General features: G+C 30.9%; 2 protein-coding genes across 9 annotated transcripts in view; both read left to right on the top strand.

Moving 5' to 3' along the window:
- Positions 1–2,844, top strand: part of LOC124430806 (glutamate receptor ionotropic, kainate 2-like) — a 7,812-nt gene extending 4,968 nt beyond the window's left edge. For 4 of the 5 annotated variants that reach the window (XM_046977862.1, XM_046977866.1, XM_046977867.1 and 1 more), the window contains 5 exons: positions 190–388; positions 1,242–1,482; positions 1,551–1,666; positions 1,736–1,885; positions 2,008–2,844. In XM_046977862.1, coding sequence (XP_046833818.1) covers positions 190–388; positions 1,242–1,482; positions 1,551–1,666; positions 1,736–1,885; positions 2,008–2,193 — 892 coding nt within the window. In that variant the 3' untranslated portion in view covers positions 2,194–2,844. The remainder of the gene's footprint in view (positions 1–189; positions 389–1,241; positions 1,483–1,550; positions 1,667–1,735; positions 1,886–2,007) is intronic. The other variant, XM_046977863.1, reaches the window with a different exon arrangement.
- LOC124430807 (glutamate receptor ionotropic, kainate 2-like) lies at positions 2,713–10,931 on the top strand. Of its 4 annotated transcripts, none has more exons than XM_046977869.1 (15): positions 2,713–2,844; positions 3,411–3,493; positions 3,573–3,725; positions 4,022–4,203; positions 4,277–4,434; positions 4,527–4,971; positions 5,115–5,330; positions 5,402–5,608; positions 6,133–6,217; positions 6,298–6,574; positions 7,227–7,425; positions 8,271–8,496; positions 8,909–9,024; positions 9,290–9,436; positions 9,588–10,931. In XM_046977869.1, the coding sequence occupies exons 1-15, from the start codon at positions 2,798–2,800 to the stop codon at positions 9,714–9,716; spliced, it is 2,670 nt and encodes an 889-aa protein (XP_046833825.1). In that variant the 5' UTR covers positions 2,713–2,797; the 3' UTR covers positions 9,717–10,931. The 4 variants fall into 4 exon arrangements, with proteins under 4 accessions (XP_046833825.1, XP_046833828.1, XP_046833827.1 ...); XM_046977871.1 differs by lacking the exon at positions 2,713–2,844 and adding an exon at positions 3,056–3,148; XM_046977870.1 differs by lacking the exon at positions 2,713–2,844 and adding an exon at positions 3,142–3,328.
- Positions 10,932–22,108: the final 11,177 nt, after the last annotated feature.

Here is a 22,108-nt window from a genome sequence, read left to right as displayed (position 1 = left end):
GTCGATCGATCTATCTGTAGATTTAATAAAATTTCAAAAAATAATAAAAGAAAAAAATAATAATGATAAGAGGAAATCAAAGAGAGAGAGAGAGAGAGAGAGAGAGAGAGAGAGAGAGAGAGGGAGAAAAAAAACAGGAACAAAATTCTCACTAACATTATCTTCGATCTTTTTCTTTTATCTTTTTAGAGGATTTTCAACAAGAATGATGGCAGGATGCTGGTGGTTTTTTTGTTTGATCATAGTCTCTTCTTACACGGCAAATTTAGCTGCTTGCTTGGCTATAGCTGTTAACATACCATCATTTACCAACGTCGAGGAACTGGCGAAACAGAAGGTGATAAAATATGGTGCAAAGAGCGGTGGATCGACCTTCGAATTTTTCAAAGTAAGTATCAAATCCGATGATCCTTTCGATATTTTAAGAGATAAGGAAAAAACGTCGGGGGGAGGGGGAAAAAAAAAAGAAGAATTTATTTCGTCTACGATTAAGTGATATTACACGTATTCTATAGCAATCCATAGAGGAAACCATGTTGCGAGTATAAAAGTAAGATTAAGGTTAAATGAATTAGATAGAATCCCTTTTGCTAGATATGATTTTCTGCTTCCCTTGCTTATTCTAGTTAAAATCCTTTTGACGAGTATTAATTAGAATTATCCCGATAAAAAAAAAAAAAAACAAAAAAAGAAAAACAAAAAAAAAGAACAAAATAAAAAAAAAGCTTCGAAGCTTGTAGAATTAGTTTTTGCCCGCTTAATTAAATCAATAAGAACAATTTTTGATTTAGTTACTTTAGCTGTTTTTCATTATTTTACACTTATAATTGAAACCCGATAATTAATATAATCGCTAGTTTTATATTATTTTTTTGTTTTTTCCAAATGCAAACACACTAATGAACATTGGAATGGTACATACCAACGTAAACGAACGAAACTTACAATTAGTTTGCCCTTTTGAGTGAATGTAGAGAAATGGGAGTCGGGGAAAAGGGGGGGGGGAAAGAACAAAGGAAAAAAGAAAACCAAAAGAAAAAAAAAAGAATAAACTATTTTTTTTTTGTTTTCAATCGCTTCTCATAGTTCTCCGCAGGAAAGAGAAACATACCTGTTAATGCTATAAATCCTCTGGCCCAAACAATCATCGCTTACTAATTCGTCAAGATGCCATTACATTCGAGTTAGGTAACAGGCAAATGAAACTTAGAAACGGTCATTCTAATTCAGCTCTTTGAAAGAATTATGCCAATTCCAAGGAGGCCTCCTACCAGACGTACAAGGATATGTACAACTACATGATGAGTAACGATGACGTATTGACCAAGGACAACGATGAGGGATTGACGAAGGTCCTGCAAGAGAATTATGCCTTTTTAATGGAGTCCAGTTCGATCGAGTACATCATTCAAAGGGAGTGTAACGTTACGAAAGTTGGTGGTTTGTTGGATCAAAAGGGTTATGGGATTGCCATGAGAAAGGGTAAATCACGCATATACTTATAGATCGTAATTTTTAAAAATTAAGAAATTTATAATTCATTTTTATAGATTCATCTTATCGTCATCAATTAAATACGGCAATATTAAAATTACAAGAGAGTGGTAGAATAACCGAATTAAAAAAAAAATGGTGGACCCAAAAGCGTGGCGGTGGAAAGTGCGAAGTAAGTATTATAATAAAATGATTATTTTTCAAAGGCAATCGATTTATTTATCGTTAATCGGTATTATAGGAAGGTGCACCACCAAGTTCGGCGGAAGAATTAAATTTGAATCACGTGGGAGGTGTATTCTTAGTTCTTTTCGTTGGTATTGGATTTTCTTTTGTCTTCACGTTATTCGAGCTCATTTGGGAAGTTGCTGTTAAATCGATAAAAGAAAATGTAAGTAATAAAAATATCAACGTTGTATATCCCGTTTATCGTTTAAACGAACAAATTGTATTTGCCTTTTCTTCTTTTCTTATTTTTTCTTTTTCTTTTTCTTTTTTTTTTTTCCTTTTTAGCTCTCTTTCAAGGAAGAAATGCTGGAGGAGATAAAGTTCGTGGCAAAATGTACCAGTGAAACTAAAACAGTTAGAGAGAGGAAAAATTCATCGCACAGAAGCGGAGAAGATAGTACGGAGGATTGCAGTCCTCCTTATGGATTTGTACCAACTGTAATTACAACCTCACCCGACGATGACAATTGAAAACTTTCGATAATTCAAGCTCCTCGATCGTTTTAAAAAACATCGACAAAATTAATTAATATTTGTTGGATGAAATGATTGAGTAAATGAAACAATTCAATCTATTTGAATTCTTAGTAAACTCCTTAGAAATATATATATGAGATAATAGAATGGCGACGAAAACTTAAATGATTAGCAATCGCTAATAAGATTTTAACTGAGAATGAAAATCACGATTCTGCTCTACTTTTGATTAATGTTGATGCGTCAGTAATATATATATATATATATATATATATATATATATATTTATTTATTTATATCATATATCATGTATATATATACGAATGTGTCTAAGTAATATTGAATTTTATAATGAGACTTGCATAACTACGAAATTATGTTCTCTGGCATGAATATGTTCATTTATTTTATTTCCTATTTCCTGACCTAAATAAGACTCCCTCTAACTATAGGTAGTCTATAAGAAAACAGTTGGGCAGCAGCCATACGATAGTACGGATGCTATTTAGTCGAAGTAAATTCGTTTTAAGTGTCTCTTACAAATTTTTATTCTCTTTCGATCGTTAATTAAAAGTAATATTGTGATGTTTTAAAATTAATGAGGATTAATTATCGGACTCTTATATATGGTATCGCTAAAAAGAGGTTTGTTGAAATATTTCTCATTAATTATAATATATAATAAATTTTATTTAACGATAAATTGAGTTTTAATCGTTAAAATTTTCAAGATATTTTATTAAAGTGATTATTAATTAAGCTTATTAACATAATATATTTAAATTTTTCATTGAAAATAATATATCATAAATCAGATAATAAATAATTTGAATTCTATGAAAATGAAGATAAAAAACAATCGCCGAATCTATGTCACGAGCTGTGCTCGTAGTTAAACTTCGCTGGCGCAGTAAATATCGAGGTGTCTAATTATATCATATGTACCTAAGTAAGTGTGTCAATACATTGTAATGTGAAAATGTGCTATGTTAACCTAAAGAAAAACAAATAAATTAATTAATTAATTAAATAATTAATTAATTTAATTTAGAAATCGTTCGAAAAGTAAAATTAATGAAACAAATTGTCTTTTCTAATGAAATTGCATTGGTATATCAATGTCGTAATGGTAATAATAAAAAAATATATATATATATATATATATATAAACAATAAATAAATAAAAATAAACGATTTTATTACGTTTACAGAATGATAAAAAAAATGCTTTTGACATATGTCGTCCTGTTTTTATTACCTTCCATTCATGGATTCCCAAGAAATGTCCCAATTGGTAAGTAAATGAAAAAATGACGAAACATTAAAAAAAATTAAATAGATAAAAATATGATATATTTATTATCATACTATAGGGGTTCTACTTGATGGCAATGAAATGATCGAGAAAGCATTTGAATTTTCGATACAAAATGTTAATACAAATGCTCAAATATCTAGGGACGTTAAAAGCTTAACATTAAAATTGGAAAGGATCGATGTTGATACATTCGAAGCAGCACAGAAAAGTGAGCCTAGAAATAGAAATAATTTTCTATTCATATAATTTTGAATTGGATCAAACGCATTTTTCGTTGCATTTACAACATCATTTTTTTATTTGGAAAATTAAAAATTATCTACAAATAAAAGTCATAATTATCTATAAATAAAAACATGTAAATATTTTAAAAATATATATATATTTATATATATATATATATATATATATATATATATATTTAATCGAAAGCTTTTTATCAAATGAGAAATGTTTTTCTAAAATTACAATTCGATCAATCAAATTGAAATTTTATTTCCACAGCGTGTGAACTTTTAGAAAGTGGTGTTGCCGGTTTATTCGGGCCGCAAGACAAATCTGCATCGTATTTCGTTCAAAGTATGTGCGATGCTATGGATTTGCCATATATTACCACCAGATGGGATCCTGAACAAATTCGAGGAAATGCAATTAATTTATATCCTCATCCGGAAATACTCTCGACGGTAGAGAAATATTTAAATCACTTCGTTTATAATAATTTTTTCGTACATTTAATTACAATATTATCTCGTTTAGGTTTATTATAATATAATCAAGGATTTCAAATGGAAGGAATATGTAATTTTGTATGACGATACGGAGAGCTTATTACGTTTTCAACGTGTATTGGAGCTTCAAGAGATAAATGGTTACGAGATAACGATTTATCATTTGGGCCATGGTCCAGATTATAGGTAAAATGTGTGAAATTTTCAAAAAAAAAGGAAAGAAAAAGAAAAAAAAGAAAATGATTCAACCATACTTATCAACGTCGATTATTATATAGGGACATCTTACAAACAGTAAAAATGTCCGGTGTGGTCAATATTGTGATAGATTGTTCTTACGAAATTCTACCTACGATTCTTCGACACGCACAACAAGTAGGTTTAATGTTGCAAAAGTATAATATCCTCGTAACAAATCTGGACTTTCAAACGTTGGATCTGGAACCATATAAATATTCCGGTGTAAACGTGACGGGCGTTAGAATGATAAATCCAAACGATCCTTATTTCTTGGAGATCTTCGAGAGCTTTTATCTCGATTGGAACTTAACAGAACCTTCGAAATTAACGATTGAAGCTGCATTGACGTTCGATGCTGTGCAACTTTTTGCAAGAGGCATGGCACTTTTGGATGATAGCGTAAAAGGCCATTTAAAACAATTGACTTGTAACGAATCTGATAGCTGGGAGTTTGGCAATAGTTTGAGCAATTTTATTCGAGCCGTAAGTTGTTGTCTCTTTCTTTCTTTTTTTTTTTTTTATCTTTTATCTTTGTTTTACATTTTTTTTTTCTTTTTTATTTTTTTTTTTTTTTTAAGAAATATTGTACGTTTCAACAACGTAAAACTTGGTTTCTATTTATTCAGGAAAGTATACATGGTTTAAGTGGACCAGTCAGATTCGATACAGCTGGATATCGAAGTGATTTTCGATTAGAGATCGTCAGTCTTAATATAAATGGATTGAATAAAGTTGGCGATTGGCATAGCACGAATGGTATTTCATGGATAGCAAAATCTGGTTTTCCATCCAATGAGATAAAATCATTGCACGATAAACATTTCATCGTATTGATATCTTTGGTATATTATTATTTACAATGTTCTACAGGATATGAATTAATGTTTTAGCGATTATATTAATATTTTTTCAGACCAATCCATATGGAATGTTTAAGGAATCACCTGACTTGAGAACAGGTAACGATCGTTATGAAGGTTTTGCAATCGACATAATCGATGAAATGAGCAAAATATTAGGATTTAATTATACCTTCGAGGTACAAGAGGATAATGTTTATGGTTCATTGCAAAAAGCAACAGGAGAATGGAATGGGATGATAAAAAAAATTAGAGACGGTGTAAGTTTAATAATCTTATGATTTTATAAATTATTCTTTATTTTATATGTATATATTACATACATATATATATATATATATATATATATATATATATATATATATATATATATATATATATATATATATATATATATATATATATATATATATATATATATATATATATATATATATTAGGTGGACCGGAAAGTAATGACGCTTTCTTAAATTAAATTCATACGAATAAATTTTTAACAAGTTTTTATTTTTAATCACAATTAAATATCGACATGCGAAGAAACGACATTACTTTCCGGTCCCCCTAATATATTATTTAGAGAAATAGAGAGAGAGAGAGAGAGAGAAAATAAATCAGTGTATAGCTAGTGCTGCTATCTGAATTGCTATCGGTAAGGAAGCAATCTTACTATGTACTTCTATGTATCTTAGTCGGTACAGAGATCAATTGTTATAATAATTTCTATAAAAATTATTATAATACAAATATTAATGCAATTAATTGAAATAGATTTTCTTTTTAGAGGGCAGATTTAGCGATTACCGATTTAACGATTACTTCCGAAAGAGAAAGTGCAGTTGATTTTACGACACCCTTTATGAATTTAGGTAAGATCGTATGATTTAATCAAAGTAAAAATTAAATTGAACTATATTGAAATGAATAAAATATTATTATTATTTCTTAGGTATAAGTGTATTGTATAGAGAACCAACGCAAGCACCACCAAGTTGGAGTTCGTTTCTTTTACCATTCTCTTATGAAGTCTGGGGTTATCTTATTGGTTCTTGGGTAATCGTGAGTTTGGTATTGTTTATTAATGGGAGAATAAGTGCAGTCGAATGGACCAATCGATATCCCTGTATAACCGAACCAGAAGAATTAGAAACTCCTTATACTATGATAGACACTCCTTTTTTCATAATTGCCAGTTTGGTGAATGGTGCATCAGATTTTGCTCCGGGGTAAGTGAACAAACGATACTTTTTATATAAAAATAAAAACTTTTCTTTTCTTACTATATATTTACCTAAGGTAAAGGAGCTTATATCTTTCTATAAAGCTTTTTCTTCCTATAACATACACACATACACACGCTATACATAACTATACATCAAAACTTTCGATTAATGGATACCTGCACGTGACAGAACATTCTCGCGAAGGAACGGGAGCTTCTTTAACCCATTTTTGGCTATTCGAAAAGTAAGTCCAAGTTAAAATAATTCTTTTTGGTTGTGTCACGGATCGATGTGATAAATTTGACGTGTCAACTGCGACTTATCGTTTTTATTATTTATCGTTCGATTTTTTTTTTTTTTTTTTTTTTTTTTTTTTATTATTTATGACAATCCGCTGAGAAAGTTTTCTTTTTTTTTTCTTTTCTTCTTTTTCTTTTTTTACAAATAAATAATACAAAACTTAGACAGATTTCGGATGACATTCTTTTTTTTTTTTTTGCATAACCGAACAACAGTTCTTCTATTCGTTCGAGTAAAATCGATCGATTAACATTCTCTCTCTCTCTCTCTCTCTCTCACTCTCTCTTTCTCTTCCTCTTTCTATCTTTTTTTCTTTCAGTTCTTTTTTTTTTCTCTCTCTCTCTCTCTTTCTTAGGAGTATTTCAACAAGAACGTTAGGTACAGCATGGTGGTGCTTTTGTCTGATCATGAATTCCACTTACACCGCCAATCTAGCGGCTGCTTTATCCACCAAGCCTACGGTATGGCCCTTTAAGCAAGCAGACGAGTTGCCCTATCAGAACACGATCAAATACGGGGCGAAGAGGGACGGTTCTACCATCTCGTTTTTCAAGGTGAGAAAATTTTCTTACATCCGTTCGAGGTTAACTGTTAAAAGAAAGAAAATAAGAGGTAAGATCGATCGAACGATTATGAATTAATCGTTATAATCTACTTCGGAGAACGCAAATTTCTTTATCTTTATATCTGATTTATGTACATACGTCTTATAAGTTTTATCGATTCGACTAAAAAAAAAAAAAAAGAAAAGAAGAAAGAAAAATTTATATTAGAATGAAATTCATTAAGTTAAATTGTTCGAAGATCTTCACATAAGATATCGACTTTTTAATTGGTTGATATTACATTCTTGAAAAGATATCTCGAGTTTGTTTAGAATTTTAATTACTACAATGTAATTGTTTTAATATTTGTGTTAATTACTTGACGATATTATCTTCGTGTATAATTAATGTTTAGAAAAATTTTATCGTTAGGATATCAGCGTGAAATTTATTTAGAAATGTCACTTCATGATTTTCGTCCGAACGTTTCTTTCTTTCTTTTCTTTTCTTTTTTTTTTTTTTTTTTTTCTTTTTTTGAGAAAAGAATAACTCAAGTTTGTTTACGTTTTAGTTGTTAAAACGTAACTAAAGTACGCTATACTCATTTACCCTTTAGAGCCTTTGGCAGAGAACATTATAAATTTCTCTTTAACTTTAACATACATATTTAATTTATTTAACAAATTTTATTAATCCTATCACTATAAGGATTACATTTTTATAATGATATTTCGTAACTGTTTATAAATTTATCTTTAAAACACAATCGCTTACGGGATTTCGTAGAATACAATTACGATAGATATTAATATCTCAAAACAAATTGATTGCAATTTGAAATCCATCGTATCAAGACGGCAACGTACGAGCCTTACAAACTCATGTATGATTACATGATGGAACATGCGAACGAAGTATTGACGAATAATAACGAAGATGGTTTGAAAAAAGTGCAACAAGAGGATTATGCTTTCTTCATGGAATCCTCATCGATAGAATACTTCACACAGAGGAATTGCAACGTCACACAAGTTGGAGCCCTTTTAGATGCCAAGGGTTATGGTATAGCCATGAGAAAAGGTATTTATATGAAATACATAAATGAACATAAATATGTATAAATGTCATGAAACTTCAACATGACGAATAAATAAAGAATGTTTTAGAATTAGACGGATCATATTTTATGATCGCAAAAAAAAAAAAAAAAGAAATAAAATAAAATCTATCAAATTTAAGCTCACGATCGTATTAAAATAATATACTTAGTCGCAAAATTTTAATTCTTACATTAGGATATAGTTTGTGCTCTTAAATATTGTATTCGACTTGAAACACCCGGTATATATTCGATTCTCAAGGAATTTTTTTTTTTTTGAAGTTCAAACAAAGAAAAAAAAATAAACATAGAGAAAAAAAAAAGCGAAAAAGAAAGAAAAAAAAAAGAAAGAAAGACGACGTAGGGTGGAAGAAATATAAGCTGTCCTTGCAGATATATATTATCGGAACCAGCTAAGCGGTGCGATACTGAAGCTGAAGGAGTCTGGTATGATAACCGAACTCCAAGATAAATGGTGGAGGCAAAAAAGGGGAGGGGATAAGTGTAGCGTAAGTACTTCGAACCAGTTCAGGATTAAATTCGATCATATAGCGTCATATGATTCTCGATTGCTCTGATTAATACTACCTGTTGATGGTATATATATATATATATATATATGTATATATATATATATATATATATATATATATATATATATATATATATACTAATCCTTTAACTTATAAAATATCATGTTGCAAAAGAATTCTTATTAATTCTGAAATGTATCATAATCAATGATCGAAAAGAAATTCTTTCTTTTTTCTCCAGGAAAAACCGACTGTGGCGGTCGAATCATTGAATTTCGAGGACGTTGGTGGTGTATTTATGGTACTCACAATTGGTCTCAGTTTATCCTGGTTAGGTACAATATGGTCATTATTATGGCATATACGAAATATTTCCGTTACCGAAAATGTGAGTTTCAATCGTTCATTAAGTTTCATTTAAATTATCATTATAAATATATTTTCTATATTAATTATAATTTTATCATTAAATAATTCTTTTTCATTCGTATAAAATATTATTATAATATAATTCGTTACATTGACATTTTTTTATATAGGTTTCTTTCAAGGACGAGCTAATAGACGAATTGAAGTTTTTAATAAAGTGTGGCGGTACGAAAATATTAAAAAAAAGAAAGAAATCATCGATCTCAACGGAGATAGATACGAAAACGTTAAGTCCTTAAATTTGATCGAGAAATAAGAGGGAGGGAGGGAGAGGGCGAGGGAGAGGGGGGGAGGGACTAATAAACACCTATTATTAGAAAGGAACCATCTAGATTTCAGACCACCCATGTGAATGAAGGTTATTTATGATATAATAGATAATTTTTGTGGTAGACGAAAGAAAATCACTTTTGGTTATAACGAATGATTCTGATGAGACGATGGGTATTATTATTTTAATATCGCATTATTCACCTGCCTAATTTCGAGATTAGAAAGGTTTTAGAAAAAAATTGCGAACTTATAGAATAGTCAAAAGCATACGCGACTAATGGTACTCTTGATCCATATATGTATATCGCGAAAGAATATCACGAAATTAGTACTAATAATGGTGAACGGCGCTTTAATAAGCATTAGGTGTAACAACCTTCTGTCATAAAAGGGCCGCCGCCAAAGGGTATCTCGGTGTAACGAAATTGCTTGCTCGTAAATATATGTTCGATGGACAGGCGAAACACACGATGTGCGTGCGCGAGCGCGCACGTTGACCTTAATGAAGCTACTTTCTGGCATAGGGAAAAGAGAGAGAGAGAGAGAGAGAGAGAGAAAGAGAGAGAGAAAGGGAAAAAAAAGAAAGACTAAAAGATCGGCGCGGTCTTTCAAAAGACCGAGAATGATCGTTTAAAGATCATCTACGTAAATTCTTCTTTTTATTTTTTCTTTTTTTTTTTTTACGAATTATGAATAAAACTTATTCCTTTTCGATATCGACGCAAATTCAAGAGAAATAAATTTTTTACTTATACCGATTCCTTTTTTTTTTTTTTTTTTTTCTTTTTTTTCTTTTATATGTACGTAAGAACGAGTGCTTCTCATTTTGAAAATAACGTGTTACATTTTTATTAGAAAAATCGAATGAGCGAGTGAAATCAATTTATTATAATTCGTATGAAATATTAATATCTAGAACAATAATGTATTCTTCAATATTGCAGAACTATTGTAACTATAAAAAAAATTCATAATTATTAGAATAACGTTAACTGAAAGATTGCTTTTCTTTCATTCGATAAAATGTTACTTTCTTCGTTCCTTTATTTTTTGCTTCTTTTGCTTCTCTTTTTCTTTTTTCTTTTTCTTTTTTTTTTTTAAGTACCCGTAGAATCAACATATGCGACATGAAAATGGAGATCGATGATTTTAGTATCAATAAAATCTGATAATAATAAAAAGAAAATGATTACGTTCTTTTTCGTTTTTTCACCTATAAATTCTAATTCTCGTTAATTTAATTTCATTTCTTTTCTTTTTTCTTCTCTCTCTCTCTCCCTCTCTCTCTCTCTCTCTCTCTCTCTCTCTTTTTTCGTCATCTCTTCGAATTAATTTGGAATCAAAAATAAGAAGGACGAAGAAGAAGATTAACAGAGAGGAAAAAGTAAAAAAAAATAGGAAAGACGACGGTAGCCATAGGGAAAAATTGTACGACGAGTAGCAAGTAGATAGAAGTCATAAATGAAGGAATTTAACGAAGCCCATGGCAGTTCATTTTCTACTAGCGATAACTAACTCGATTCATTCGTGGAAAATAAAATTTAAATGTTCGTTAAATTCTCGGGTTTACGATCTTACGACATCATGCGAGATTAAAAAGTCATCTTGGTAGTGTTAAGAAAAGCAATGTGTCTTTATCATACGAGTTCTCCGATTCTCGCAAATGTCTGACGTCATTACGACGTGACGTCGTCGTAAACGTAGCGACGTCATGCAAAATACATACACTGAGAGAAAAAAAAAAAAAAAAGAAAAAGAAAAGAAAAAAAGAAAGTCTCAAAAGAGATCTCGCGTATTTTCTTACGATGACACGCGTGCTTTCTCTCTCTCTCTCTCTCTCTCTCTCTCTCTCTCTTATTTTTTATTTCTTATTTCACGAATGAAATTGCTCGTTATCAAGCCTTTTTCATTTTATATAAAATATTTGCTATCGCACATAAATGATCTTCCCCCTCTTCTTTACCACTCCCCACATACATACAACCTCATGTTCCTCACTACCCTCGGCCCATTATTTCCTCCTTGCGAATAATCAAATCGAACATTACATCCAACGTTACACTTTAACGTCGCACTTTTACCCGCATCTCGGAGAATCGTAAAATTTTACAAGCTAACTCGAAGAATGTCTGTATGCGTGTATGCTATTTCGTGTATACGTTCGATTCGATCGACCGATCTTGAAAATAAGACGCGGATAAGAAAAAGGAAACATTCGAGTATTTGTTTAATCGAAGATAAATGCAATTAAATGAAATGATTACGAATGAAAAAAATAACGAAAACATTTTCATGTCCGATTTTATTATTCCTTTTTTTTCTTAATAATAGATGATACTATAAATTGATGTAATTTTCATACAAATGAGAGAAGAAAAAGGAATAAAAGAAAAAGATGCAGAAAATATGTTATAGATACGTTAGGATATTTCTTTTTTTTTTCTTTTTTTTCTTTTTTTTTGCAAAAAAATTCGAATTACTGGTCTCATCAAATTTTGTTAAATGTTAGAGGTGCTTCTCGATCGAAGAACATTGTGGGTGGGAAAAGCATACTTTCTCGAGGTAGTATTAAAAGACCATTAAACGAGTGGACATGACATATGGCATTGTGCGTATGTGCATCCCATGGTGATTCTTGTCTCTGAAGCTACTTTACTTAAGAAAGAGAGAGAGAGAGAGAAAGAAGAAGAAAGCGATTCACTCGAGTAGCTCCTTACTTACCTAAGGCTTTGGTTCGGCTTTATAAATACTCCTTACCAACCAATAAATGATAATAAAATTTTGTGAAATCTTTGCATTTTTATTATACTTTTTACTCTCCTTTCGTTATAAATTCAATTATTTTCGATTGGCCAATTAATGCGATCATTTTTTTTTTCTTTATACATTTATCTAATTATCTATTTAATAGGATAGAATAAACGATATATTTGCAATATCTGCGAGCAGATATTTATTTAAAAATAATAAAAGAGACATCGTTGATATTGAACAAATATCATTATTATTATTATTATTATTATTATTATTATTATTATTATTTTACTTGAATGTAAAAATTTTTTTGAAATAAAAAATGTTCTTTTTTCTTTCTTCCCGACATAAAATCGTGCAAAAGTTCGTATCGTGATAATAATGATATCCTCCTGATAATAATTTCATTAGAATTGAATCCATTGAATTTGAAAGATCGATTTAGACGAACGACATCTTTCTCTATCTTTTTCTCTTTTTTTTTTCGGAAAGAAAGGTTTGTTTTTTTTTTTTTTCTTAACAAGCGTCGAAAGCTCCCTCGTGAAATTACAAGAGCGTTACTTGGCCACTTGGTTAAATTATTTCCAAGCGAAGACATTAACATTGTTGCAACAGGTACTATTTCATCGGACGCGTTCGTTCGGGCAACGATTTATAGTCCCTCGCCCGTTAGAAGTCGGAGCTCGGGCGGTATAGGCTCGAAGATTTAAGGCCGGTACACTCGTCGTCGTTCTTGGTGTGCATCGTTGCGACCAACAAGTCACAATGAATTTCTAGAGACGAGAGAAGATATACCAAGTAGTTACTCGTGTATCATCGTTAAGGGCGATGACAAAGGCAAGGAGAAATGTAAAATTAGCGCAAAGTTTCGCTTTGTTAAATCGACCGATGAAAATCACTCGAAAAATTTTACATTCTTTATTTTCTAACGATCATACAAATTTTAATAATTAAATCATTTATATCGAGACTTCAGTCTTAAAAAAAAAATCTATATATATATATATATATACATATTACCTTCTTCTTCTGTTTTCTTTTTTCTTTTTTTACTTTTGATTATTTATAAAAAAAAAACAAAAAGAAGAAGGATTGAAGAAAAGAAGAAAAAAGAAAAAATTTACATATCCTTTCCAACGACGATCTTCAATTGCAATAAAATAAATTTATTTATATTTATTTTAATATATCGAAGCAAGTGTTCGTCATTCGTAATAAAGGAAAAAGAAAAGAAAAAAAAAAAGAAAATTGTAAGTGAAAAATGTAAATGAATGGGAAATAAATATAAAATAATTTCTCTTTTAAAATGAACGAACAATAATAATAATAATAATAATATACATTAGAAACATTTATATTGCAATAAGAGAAAAAGAAAAAAGACCTTATAAGGCGGTTAATTAACATTCCTCTTGTAATATATTCAACGATATAAATCAATTCGAGGATGAATCATTATCATTCCATATAATTTGTCATAAATAGCGTGGACCTTTTGGTAAGACTTTGGATAAAATATGAAAGGAAGGAAGAAAGGAAAGCTTCGTTCGACGATCTCAAAGATTCTCCGACGTTTAAAGATGCGGGTAATCACGCAGAAAAAGAAAAGAAATAGAAAAGAAAAGAAATGAAGAGAAAAGAAAAGGAAAACGATTCAAGAAGGTTCGTCTGCTCTTAAAAGAGAGGTAACAGAGTAGTATATCATGAATATGTTAACTCAACAGTTTCTATCGTGTTCGTGTGTGGTGTCTGAGTATATCAGAGAGATTGGAGAATCGATTAAGAAATTACAGAGTGCTCGATCTCTCTGGACGACTTTAAATCTCAACAAGAAGTTCTGTAGTAGTAGTAGTAGTAATAGTAGTAATAGTAGTAGTAACGATTCGAGTTTTGAAGGACAGCTACGAACGGAAGATAAAGGAGAATGGATGAAGAAAATTGCATTTCTAGACGTTCGAGGTCATCGGTTAGTTGGATACTCGTTAAACTTATGGGAGTCAAAGGAATGAGATTTTCTAGGTTAGGGATTGATAAATATGATGCTAATAGCTATTATCGTTTCTCGAGCCTATCTCAAATGGCTATTCAAGATTGGTATGCGAGAGTCCAGTATCCCTTCTTTCAAGATGTGCCTCACAAACGTCATAAAATAGCCTAGCGAAAGATAACAGCCGGTAGGTACAAAGGAGAATCTCCTTTTTCTTCTTATTCCTCTTCTTCCTCCTCTTCTTCTTCTTCTTTTTCTAAAAAGAAATAAAGAGAGAAAAAGAGAGAGAGAGAGAGAGAGAGAAAGAGAGAGATAGAATGTTTGTGAATTACGCGAACACAGCAGCCACCTGTCTTCTGCCTTGGTAGATTTGAAACTCTAAAGATATTGCGAGCTCTAGAAGTTGCAAGCTCGACGTCTAGCTTTACGATCGTTCTTCTTCGAAGGAAACTACGAAGGAGTTTATGACTCATGGGGAGTATTCTTCAAGCATGCCGATCGATGATCATGATCGTCGTTCATTATCGATTTTATTAGCTTGGGGAATAATTAATGATCAAGATGGTCAATGACGAAGCAAATGACAAAAAGTTTTATCTTTAACTTTCCAAGCACGATTATTTACCTATAGATCGATGTTTATTGATCGTACTTGTTTTTTTTTTTACATATACATATATATATATATATATATATATATATATATATATATATACATATGTTTTTTTTTCTATTGTTTATTTTTCTTTTTTTCTTTTCTTTTTAGTAGCATCCTTTCACGGTACTCAAGTACGAAATCCTTCCTCGAGGAGTTCTACGAAAAGTACGTTCAAGAGGGAACGTAGATTTCAAAGAGTGACGCGTCGACGCGTCTCGCGAGAGCAAAGCGACAGATCCTGAAAGCTAAAGGAAGATTAAGTGCCGACTACGAGCGGACAATGCGACGTGTACGTCGGGAAGCCGTGGAGTAGCGCGTTCGAGGACACCTTGTCACGAAAACGTTCTCGTCTCTGTCTCTTCCTTCGAGGTCGAATAAATCGATCGCTAGGAGAGAAGTAAGAGTCCTCCTTACCACTTTTTCTCCTTACAATATTTTCTCCGTTTACTCGATCGATCAAATAAAATAAAGTGTCTTCTTCGTCTTGAACGAGTAAATCTGAACGGTGTAATACATATGTGTGATAATAAATACGAGTATACTTATCAATGAAAATTATCGTATCCATTCGTATAAACAGTTATACATTCGACTTATCAATATATATATATACGAGCCGTTTATTTTGATAGTGGTCTAACTCCATTTGTCAATTTTTTCCATTTGCTATAATTACATGTACAACTTTATCTTATTTATCAATAAAATATTTCAGGTAGCTTATATTCCGAGCAAATACGATAATTCTTGACACATAAGTTTTCAGAGTTAGTTCAATAATTTAACCGTTTATTTTGAAAATGGCCTAACTCAATTTATACTTAAATCAATGAATGAAAATGAAAATTTTAAAGTCCTGAAATTATTACCACGTCGGGATAGATCAAGGAAGTTCGAAAATATTGTATTGACACCACTGTATAAAAATATCAGACAAATTACAACAGCAAAATTCAAGGACATAATTGATCTATTACGATATATACCACCGGAATGATCATGATTTCTTCAAATCCCTTCCACACACACAAAATCTAGATGAGTAGTAAATTGTTTTGTAATAAATTTATGTTCGTAATTTTGTACGCTATGTAGTTAAAAAATGTTTTGAATCGTATAAATTATGTTTTCGAAGTGTTTTAAAGATATGTAAAATAAATTGAGTATTGTTTTTTTCAATTTGAAGCATCTTAAATTATGTTGAATGGACTTGGGCACCTTCAAATTTTATAATGAATCTGATTGTTAATTTTGAAAGTGGCCTAACTCTATTCTTGATAAGAAAACGCATATTATTCACTTAATAATTGCCACTATTTTAATTGGGAACTATAAATTTAACACCCTTAGATACACTTAAGTAGTATAACTCATTAGTATCCTATACGTATATTTTTAAATTCATTGAAACACAAACCCTTAAATATCACGATTTGAAGATAAATGGAGTTAGGCCACTTTCAAAATAAACGGCTCATATATATATATTATACGTACGTATTCATTGATAAAATTATTCAAACGATATAATATTGATTTAAGTTTTCATTCTGATATATCTCGTATATATAAAAGTGTAATCTTTTGCTTTAAGAATTTATATCGATCCGATATCAATGGACCATTCTTATCAATGAATATATCAGTGCTTTGCGTGCATCTCATTTTTACATATCTCCATATGTATTCATTAATAACCTTTTAACGAATCTATTACGTTTACCTAGAAAAAAAAAACAAAACAAAACAAAAATCATATATTAAAACGATCTAAGACATTAACTAACGATTATAAATAGCAGGACTTATAGGAACGCATATAAGAGAGGAATGTTTTTCGATAAGGTACCGCGTGTTCGATAATATTATCATACATTTTAAGTGCATTCAACGGTGAAGATATCCCTGATCATGAGTAGAACTCGGTAGGAGCTATTACTACTACTACTTACCTGTAGCACGACTTTCACCGTCGGTCGTCTAAGCTATTTTCGAGTGTACGAGAGAAGCCGATACGAAACATGGCTACTACTTAGTTCGTGACCGTTCCAATGTCTACTTCTGTGATATTAATTTAAAGAGCTCGTTTCTCTCGGAACTCAGACACGGGAAGAAAAGAGGTAAAATTTAATTACCTTTGGTAAAGTCGAACGAGATATTGTGGGAATATGCCGACGAGAGATCAGAGAAACTTCATACGCGAACACATACTATAGACACACGTGCCATCGTTTTCTTCAACTTCCGAGAAAAACGGAAACGATACTTTTAATTTTATTTTCCTATATATATATGTATTATGTTTTAATAAATATCATAATATTATCAATAATAATTAAATCATATAATTGACAAATTTATTAATTCAATATGTATGTAATTTGGAAATATTTTACAAATCCATAGTATCCATGCATACACGTATACATACGAACATTGAACGTATTGTAATCGAAATAAATAGTATTAGAAAATTAACGTTTAAAAAATAAAAAAAAAAGAGCAATGTATACTCTAGCTCATTTCTTATATGTGTACATATAAATGATTGCTTCTACGTCGTTGGAATAATGCAAAACAATAACAACTTCGATCAATACTCCGAACGTTCGAAAGAGAAAAAATATCAACCTGTTAAAATACTCTCCTTCGATCTGTCTCATATGTATTAACGTTTCTCAAATTTTTCCGATAGATTTTAATTGTTACAAATCATTAAAATAATTTAAATTCATTCACGATTCTTCATATTCTTTATTTGTATTATATTATCGAGCTAATGGACTCGATAATTCAATAGATATATATCATTAATGCGTCTTATTAGATTAATTAATAAATAAGAAAACAACGTTTTATATATATATATATATATATACATATACATATATTTTCTTTTCTGTTGTAGTACTACGATACGCAATAACCAAACATTCGTTTGATAAATTGTTCTATTGGTTTTACCATTACGTTTGATGAATTCTTCATCAGAGATTTTAACAGAAGCTGATTTTAACCAGCTGATAAAGCATAGCAAAATATTTCCGAAGAAGGAGATAGAAACTTGTAGCGGCACTACTGAAAGAGAGAGAGAGAGAGAGAGAGAGAGAGAGAGAGAGAAAGAGAAAGTAGAAGCTCTCGGTAGTCGCGAAGCAACGCCATCGAGATAAGACAACCGTAATTGACCATAACTCTAGGAAATGAAGCGGCGTACGGTACCGAGTATCTATATTCTGTCGTTGCTTCGGCGTTAGGATATTTAACCTTTGACCTTACGAGGATGTTACTTTAAAACAGCTTCCCTTTGCACTTTCGTACCTGTCACATCGTTTAACATTTTTCCATGTAGCTTTCATAATCCTTTGTCATTCATTATTATTGATAAACAATGATATTTGATCGTAACAACATTCAAAAGTGTTTTTATTGATAATAATTTTCAACGTTAATATTTAATCAAATATTAATCAACGACAATATTGACGTAAATAGTTATTCTTTAGTAATGACATCATTTTCATATTATTTATCGAGAAAGATAACGTTTACGATTAACGGAAGATTTAAATTTAATGCCATCCAACGAGCTCGTATAATATCAAGAAAAAAAAAAAAAATTGTAGTAATACCAATTGATTTGCGTGATCGAGTTTAAATACTTGCTCGAGCTCGTACTTAATAGTCTTTGAAATGAGATCGAATGTAGTTGAGAAGGTAAAGAACGATAAAGAAGGATAAAGAAGAATATCGATGCTTTTCGCACGGGATTCTTACTTGAGCGCGTCATTTGCGAGCAATCATTTTATTTTTAGATCCTTGCCGCATTTGGTATCGGCTCTCTTTCCAAGGAGATGAGATACGATTCAGTGAAGGCTCGTTACGCGTTCTCCTTCTTGCTCGATGACGACGGTAACGCTAATGATAGCGTATAACGGTTTAACTAGCAGATGAAAGATACGTTTTTATTGTAGCGTCTCTACCATTGAATTTACAATCGATCTTACGATCTATCCCAATCTATGTGAAAATCTTACATATGTATATATATATATATATATATATATATACATATATATATATATATATATATATATATATATATATATCTATGAAATAACAGAAAAAAAATTTAGACTCGTATTTAATAATCTTTCGTTCTCTTTTTTTTCTCTCTTCTTCTTTTCTTTTTTTCTTTCTTTTCTTTTCTTTTTTCTTATGTTACTTTCGTTTCTTTAATTTCTACTTTTCTTTTTTCTCTTCACTCAATTTCATTCATTCATTCATTCTCGTAAGATATAATCTTAACTCTTTCGAAGATCTTTCCTTCGAGATGAGAGATGTAAGAAAGGGAAACAGACATAGGGATATGGAGATGTGTAAGGGGATAAAAAAAATATGTACGAGAAAAAAAAGAAATAGTAAGTTAAGAATTTCCTTCTTCTTCTTTTTTTTCGTTTCTTTTGCTTTCTTTTTTTTTCATTTTTCTTTCTTTTTTTTTTTTTGTTCTTCTTTCGCTACGCCGGTACGAGATATTAATTCGCTCGAGGCACAAGGAGAAGAACACGAGCATAATTTCACGGAGAGTGCGAGAAACATAAAACTTTACGAAGAAGAAGAAGAACTCGGGCCTTTTATCGTCCACCTCGCAAGCATGAGACGTACCTTTGAAATCGCTGAGAAAGAGAAAGAAAAAGAGAGAGAGAGAGAGAGAGAGAGAGAGAGAGAGAGAAAAGGCCGGTTCTACGAAGAAGAGAAAGGATGTTAATTCTTTCTCTCTTTCTCTCTTTCTCTCTCTCTCTCTCTCTCTTTCTTTCTGAATTAAATCACTGATGATTAATATCGGTCAAGATGGCAACGTAGAAACCGCGAGATTTGCACTGGAACGAGCGTAACGCCAGCGGTCCATGGTCTCTTGTATAATAAATGTAGATATTTCAGATTACAAATTGAAACATCCACGTAAGGGCGTCTTTAAATTAGGTCCCTCGCAAGGTCGCGCCAAGATGAGAAAGAGAATCTCTCTTCGGGTTGCTCGATTTATCTGACCTACGAATCGTGATCTCAAACTTAAGTAGTCTCGTTAAAAGGAACACGTCTTTTATTTGTACAAGTATACCGTTTGTATGTATTTCGAAATGCGATCTCTTTAATAATTCTAATTTTTTAACACCGTTCAGTAGTTAATTTTTGCTATAAATCATTGTGTCAGTTTAAGCCGTTATATCCTAGGATTAATCGTTCCATATGTATGAGCAAATATTTTTATGATTACTGAAAGAAAAAAAAAAAAAAAAAGAAAAAAAGAAAAGAAAAGTAAAGAAAGAAAAAAATAAAGAAAAAAGAAAAAAAGGAAGAAATTTTTTTTCAATCATCGTAAAAATTTAAATATCATTTTTACCATCGCAATTTTATTTTTATCATCGTAAAAATAAAAAAAAATTAATATACTGTCGATCTTTCCTCTTAATAATGTGTTTAGATACATTGCGTACCTTGTAGATATCATTTTTATGAGAGATCTAAAAGATCATTGTTATCATCGATAATTACAATTTTACGTATTGCTTATGAATGACGTAAGATCGAAATAATATACATGTAATGTTAATTAGTAACATCACGTTCGATCGCTCATCACCGTTATTACAATTCGCGACGATTATATGATAAGACTATGACAAGAGTCATTATCGCCTGAATATCATCTACCAGCGTCATCCGCCTTCTCGTCTAACTGTCAACGTTTATTAGTGATTCACGAATACTTCCTGATATTAGGTATAGAGATAATCGTGATTAACGATATGAAAAAAGTCTAAAAGTAACGAGTAAAAAAAGGGAAAGAAAATTAAATTGAACAAAATTGGAGCATCGAAGTGGAACAAAAAAGAAATAGAAAGAGATTGCAGATTATGTTCGTCTCTTGCTTCTCTCTCTCTCTTTCTCTCTCTTTCGGTCTCGCTCTTCTCGTTTCACAATTTTACGACGGCTATCTTTCCGGCATTTTTTTGTCTACTTCGTTCACCCTTCACAATCTCTCTTCTCTTCTCTCCCTATAGATATAGTTATAGCTGCCTCTACACCGTCACCATGCGTCTCCTGCATTCCGCACTAATTGCGAGATGCAAGTGGGCTCGAGACGTTGGAAAGTGAATTTACATAGCAGGCCCTACATTGCAGTACCAGTAGCAGTAACAGCAAGAGCACCATCAAGGGCAACTTTGCTGCTTACTCCTACGTCAACTTGCCACAGGAAATACCGCCTATCTTTTCTTTTTTTTCCTTTTTCCTTTTTTTTTTTTTTTGTTGTTTCTCTTTTCTCCTTTATTTCTTTCTTTTAAGTTCGTGTACTTCAAAAATCTCTTTGAAGAAGAGCAAGAGATCGTTAGGAAGGATCGTGAGAAAGTATCAGCTATCAGGTCATTAAGCCCTATTTCGTGGCTAAACGTTTCAATTTAATAGTCCGAAGATTTATTAATTTGATTAGAAGTCAAGCGATTATCTTTAGTGCTTTCTTTTTTCTTGTTCTTTTCTTCTTTTTTTTTTTTTTTCTTTACATTTTTCTTCTTTTCTCTTTCTCCTTACATTTTTCTTTTCTTTTTTCTTTTGCTTTCTTTTCTTTTTTTTTTTCTTTCTTTCTTTCCCTTTTTTCATTTTACGGAAGAAGTCGAACGAACGTGGAAAAGATTGTAAAATAGATTGGAACGAATCGTAAAGTGTGTAATTTACAGAAATATCGTGATGTTTCTTTTTTTACTTGGTTTTTTTTTTCTTTTCTTTTTTTTCTTTTTTTTTTTTTTTTTATTACTTTTCTTCCCTTTTTCTTTTTCTTTGTTTATGTTTCTTAATCTCTTGCAATTGTCCAGTGGAAAAGTTTTCAAAAAAAAAAAAAAAAAGAAAAAAAAAAGAAAATAAAAGAATAGAAGAGAAAAAAAAGAAAAAGAAAAACTTACTTTTAT

This window comes from Vespa crabro, chromosome 19 (genome assembly GCF_910589235.1).
Source record: "Vespa crabro chromosome 19, iyVesCrab1.2, whole genome shotgun sequence".
Classification (NCBI taxonomy): domain Eukaryota; kingdom Metazoa; phylum Arthropoda; class Insecta; order Hymenoptera; family Vespidae; genus Vespa; species Vespa crabro.
This window is presented reverse-complemented; position numbering and strand designations above follow the sequence as displayed.

Bases quoted from the DNA above. Each gene is read 5' to 3' on its own strand.
- LOC124430807 (XM_046977869.1), top strand. From the start codon at position 2,798: ATGAGGATTAATTATCGGACTCTTATATATGGTATCGCTAAAAAGAG. The intron at 2,845-3,410 runs GTTTGTTGAAAT...TTACGTTTACAG, and splicing joins TATGGTATCGCTAAAAAGAG to AATGATAAAAAAAATGCTTT. The intron at 3,726-4,021 runs GTGAGCCTAGAA...TTATTTCCACAG, and splicing joins ATTCGAAGCAGCACAGAAAA to CGTGTGAACTTTTAGAAAGT.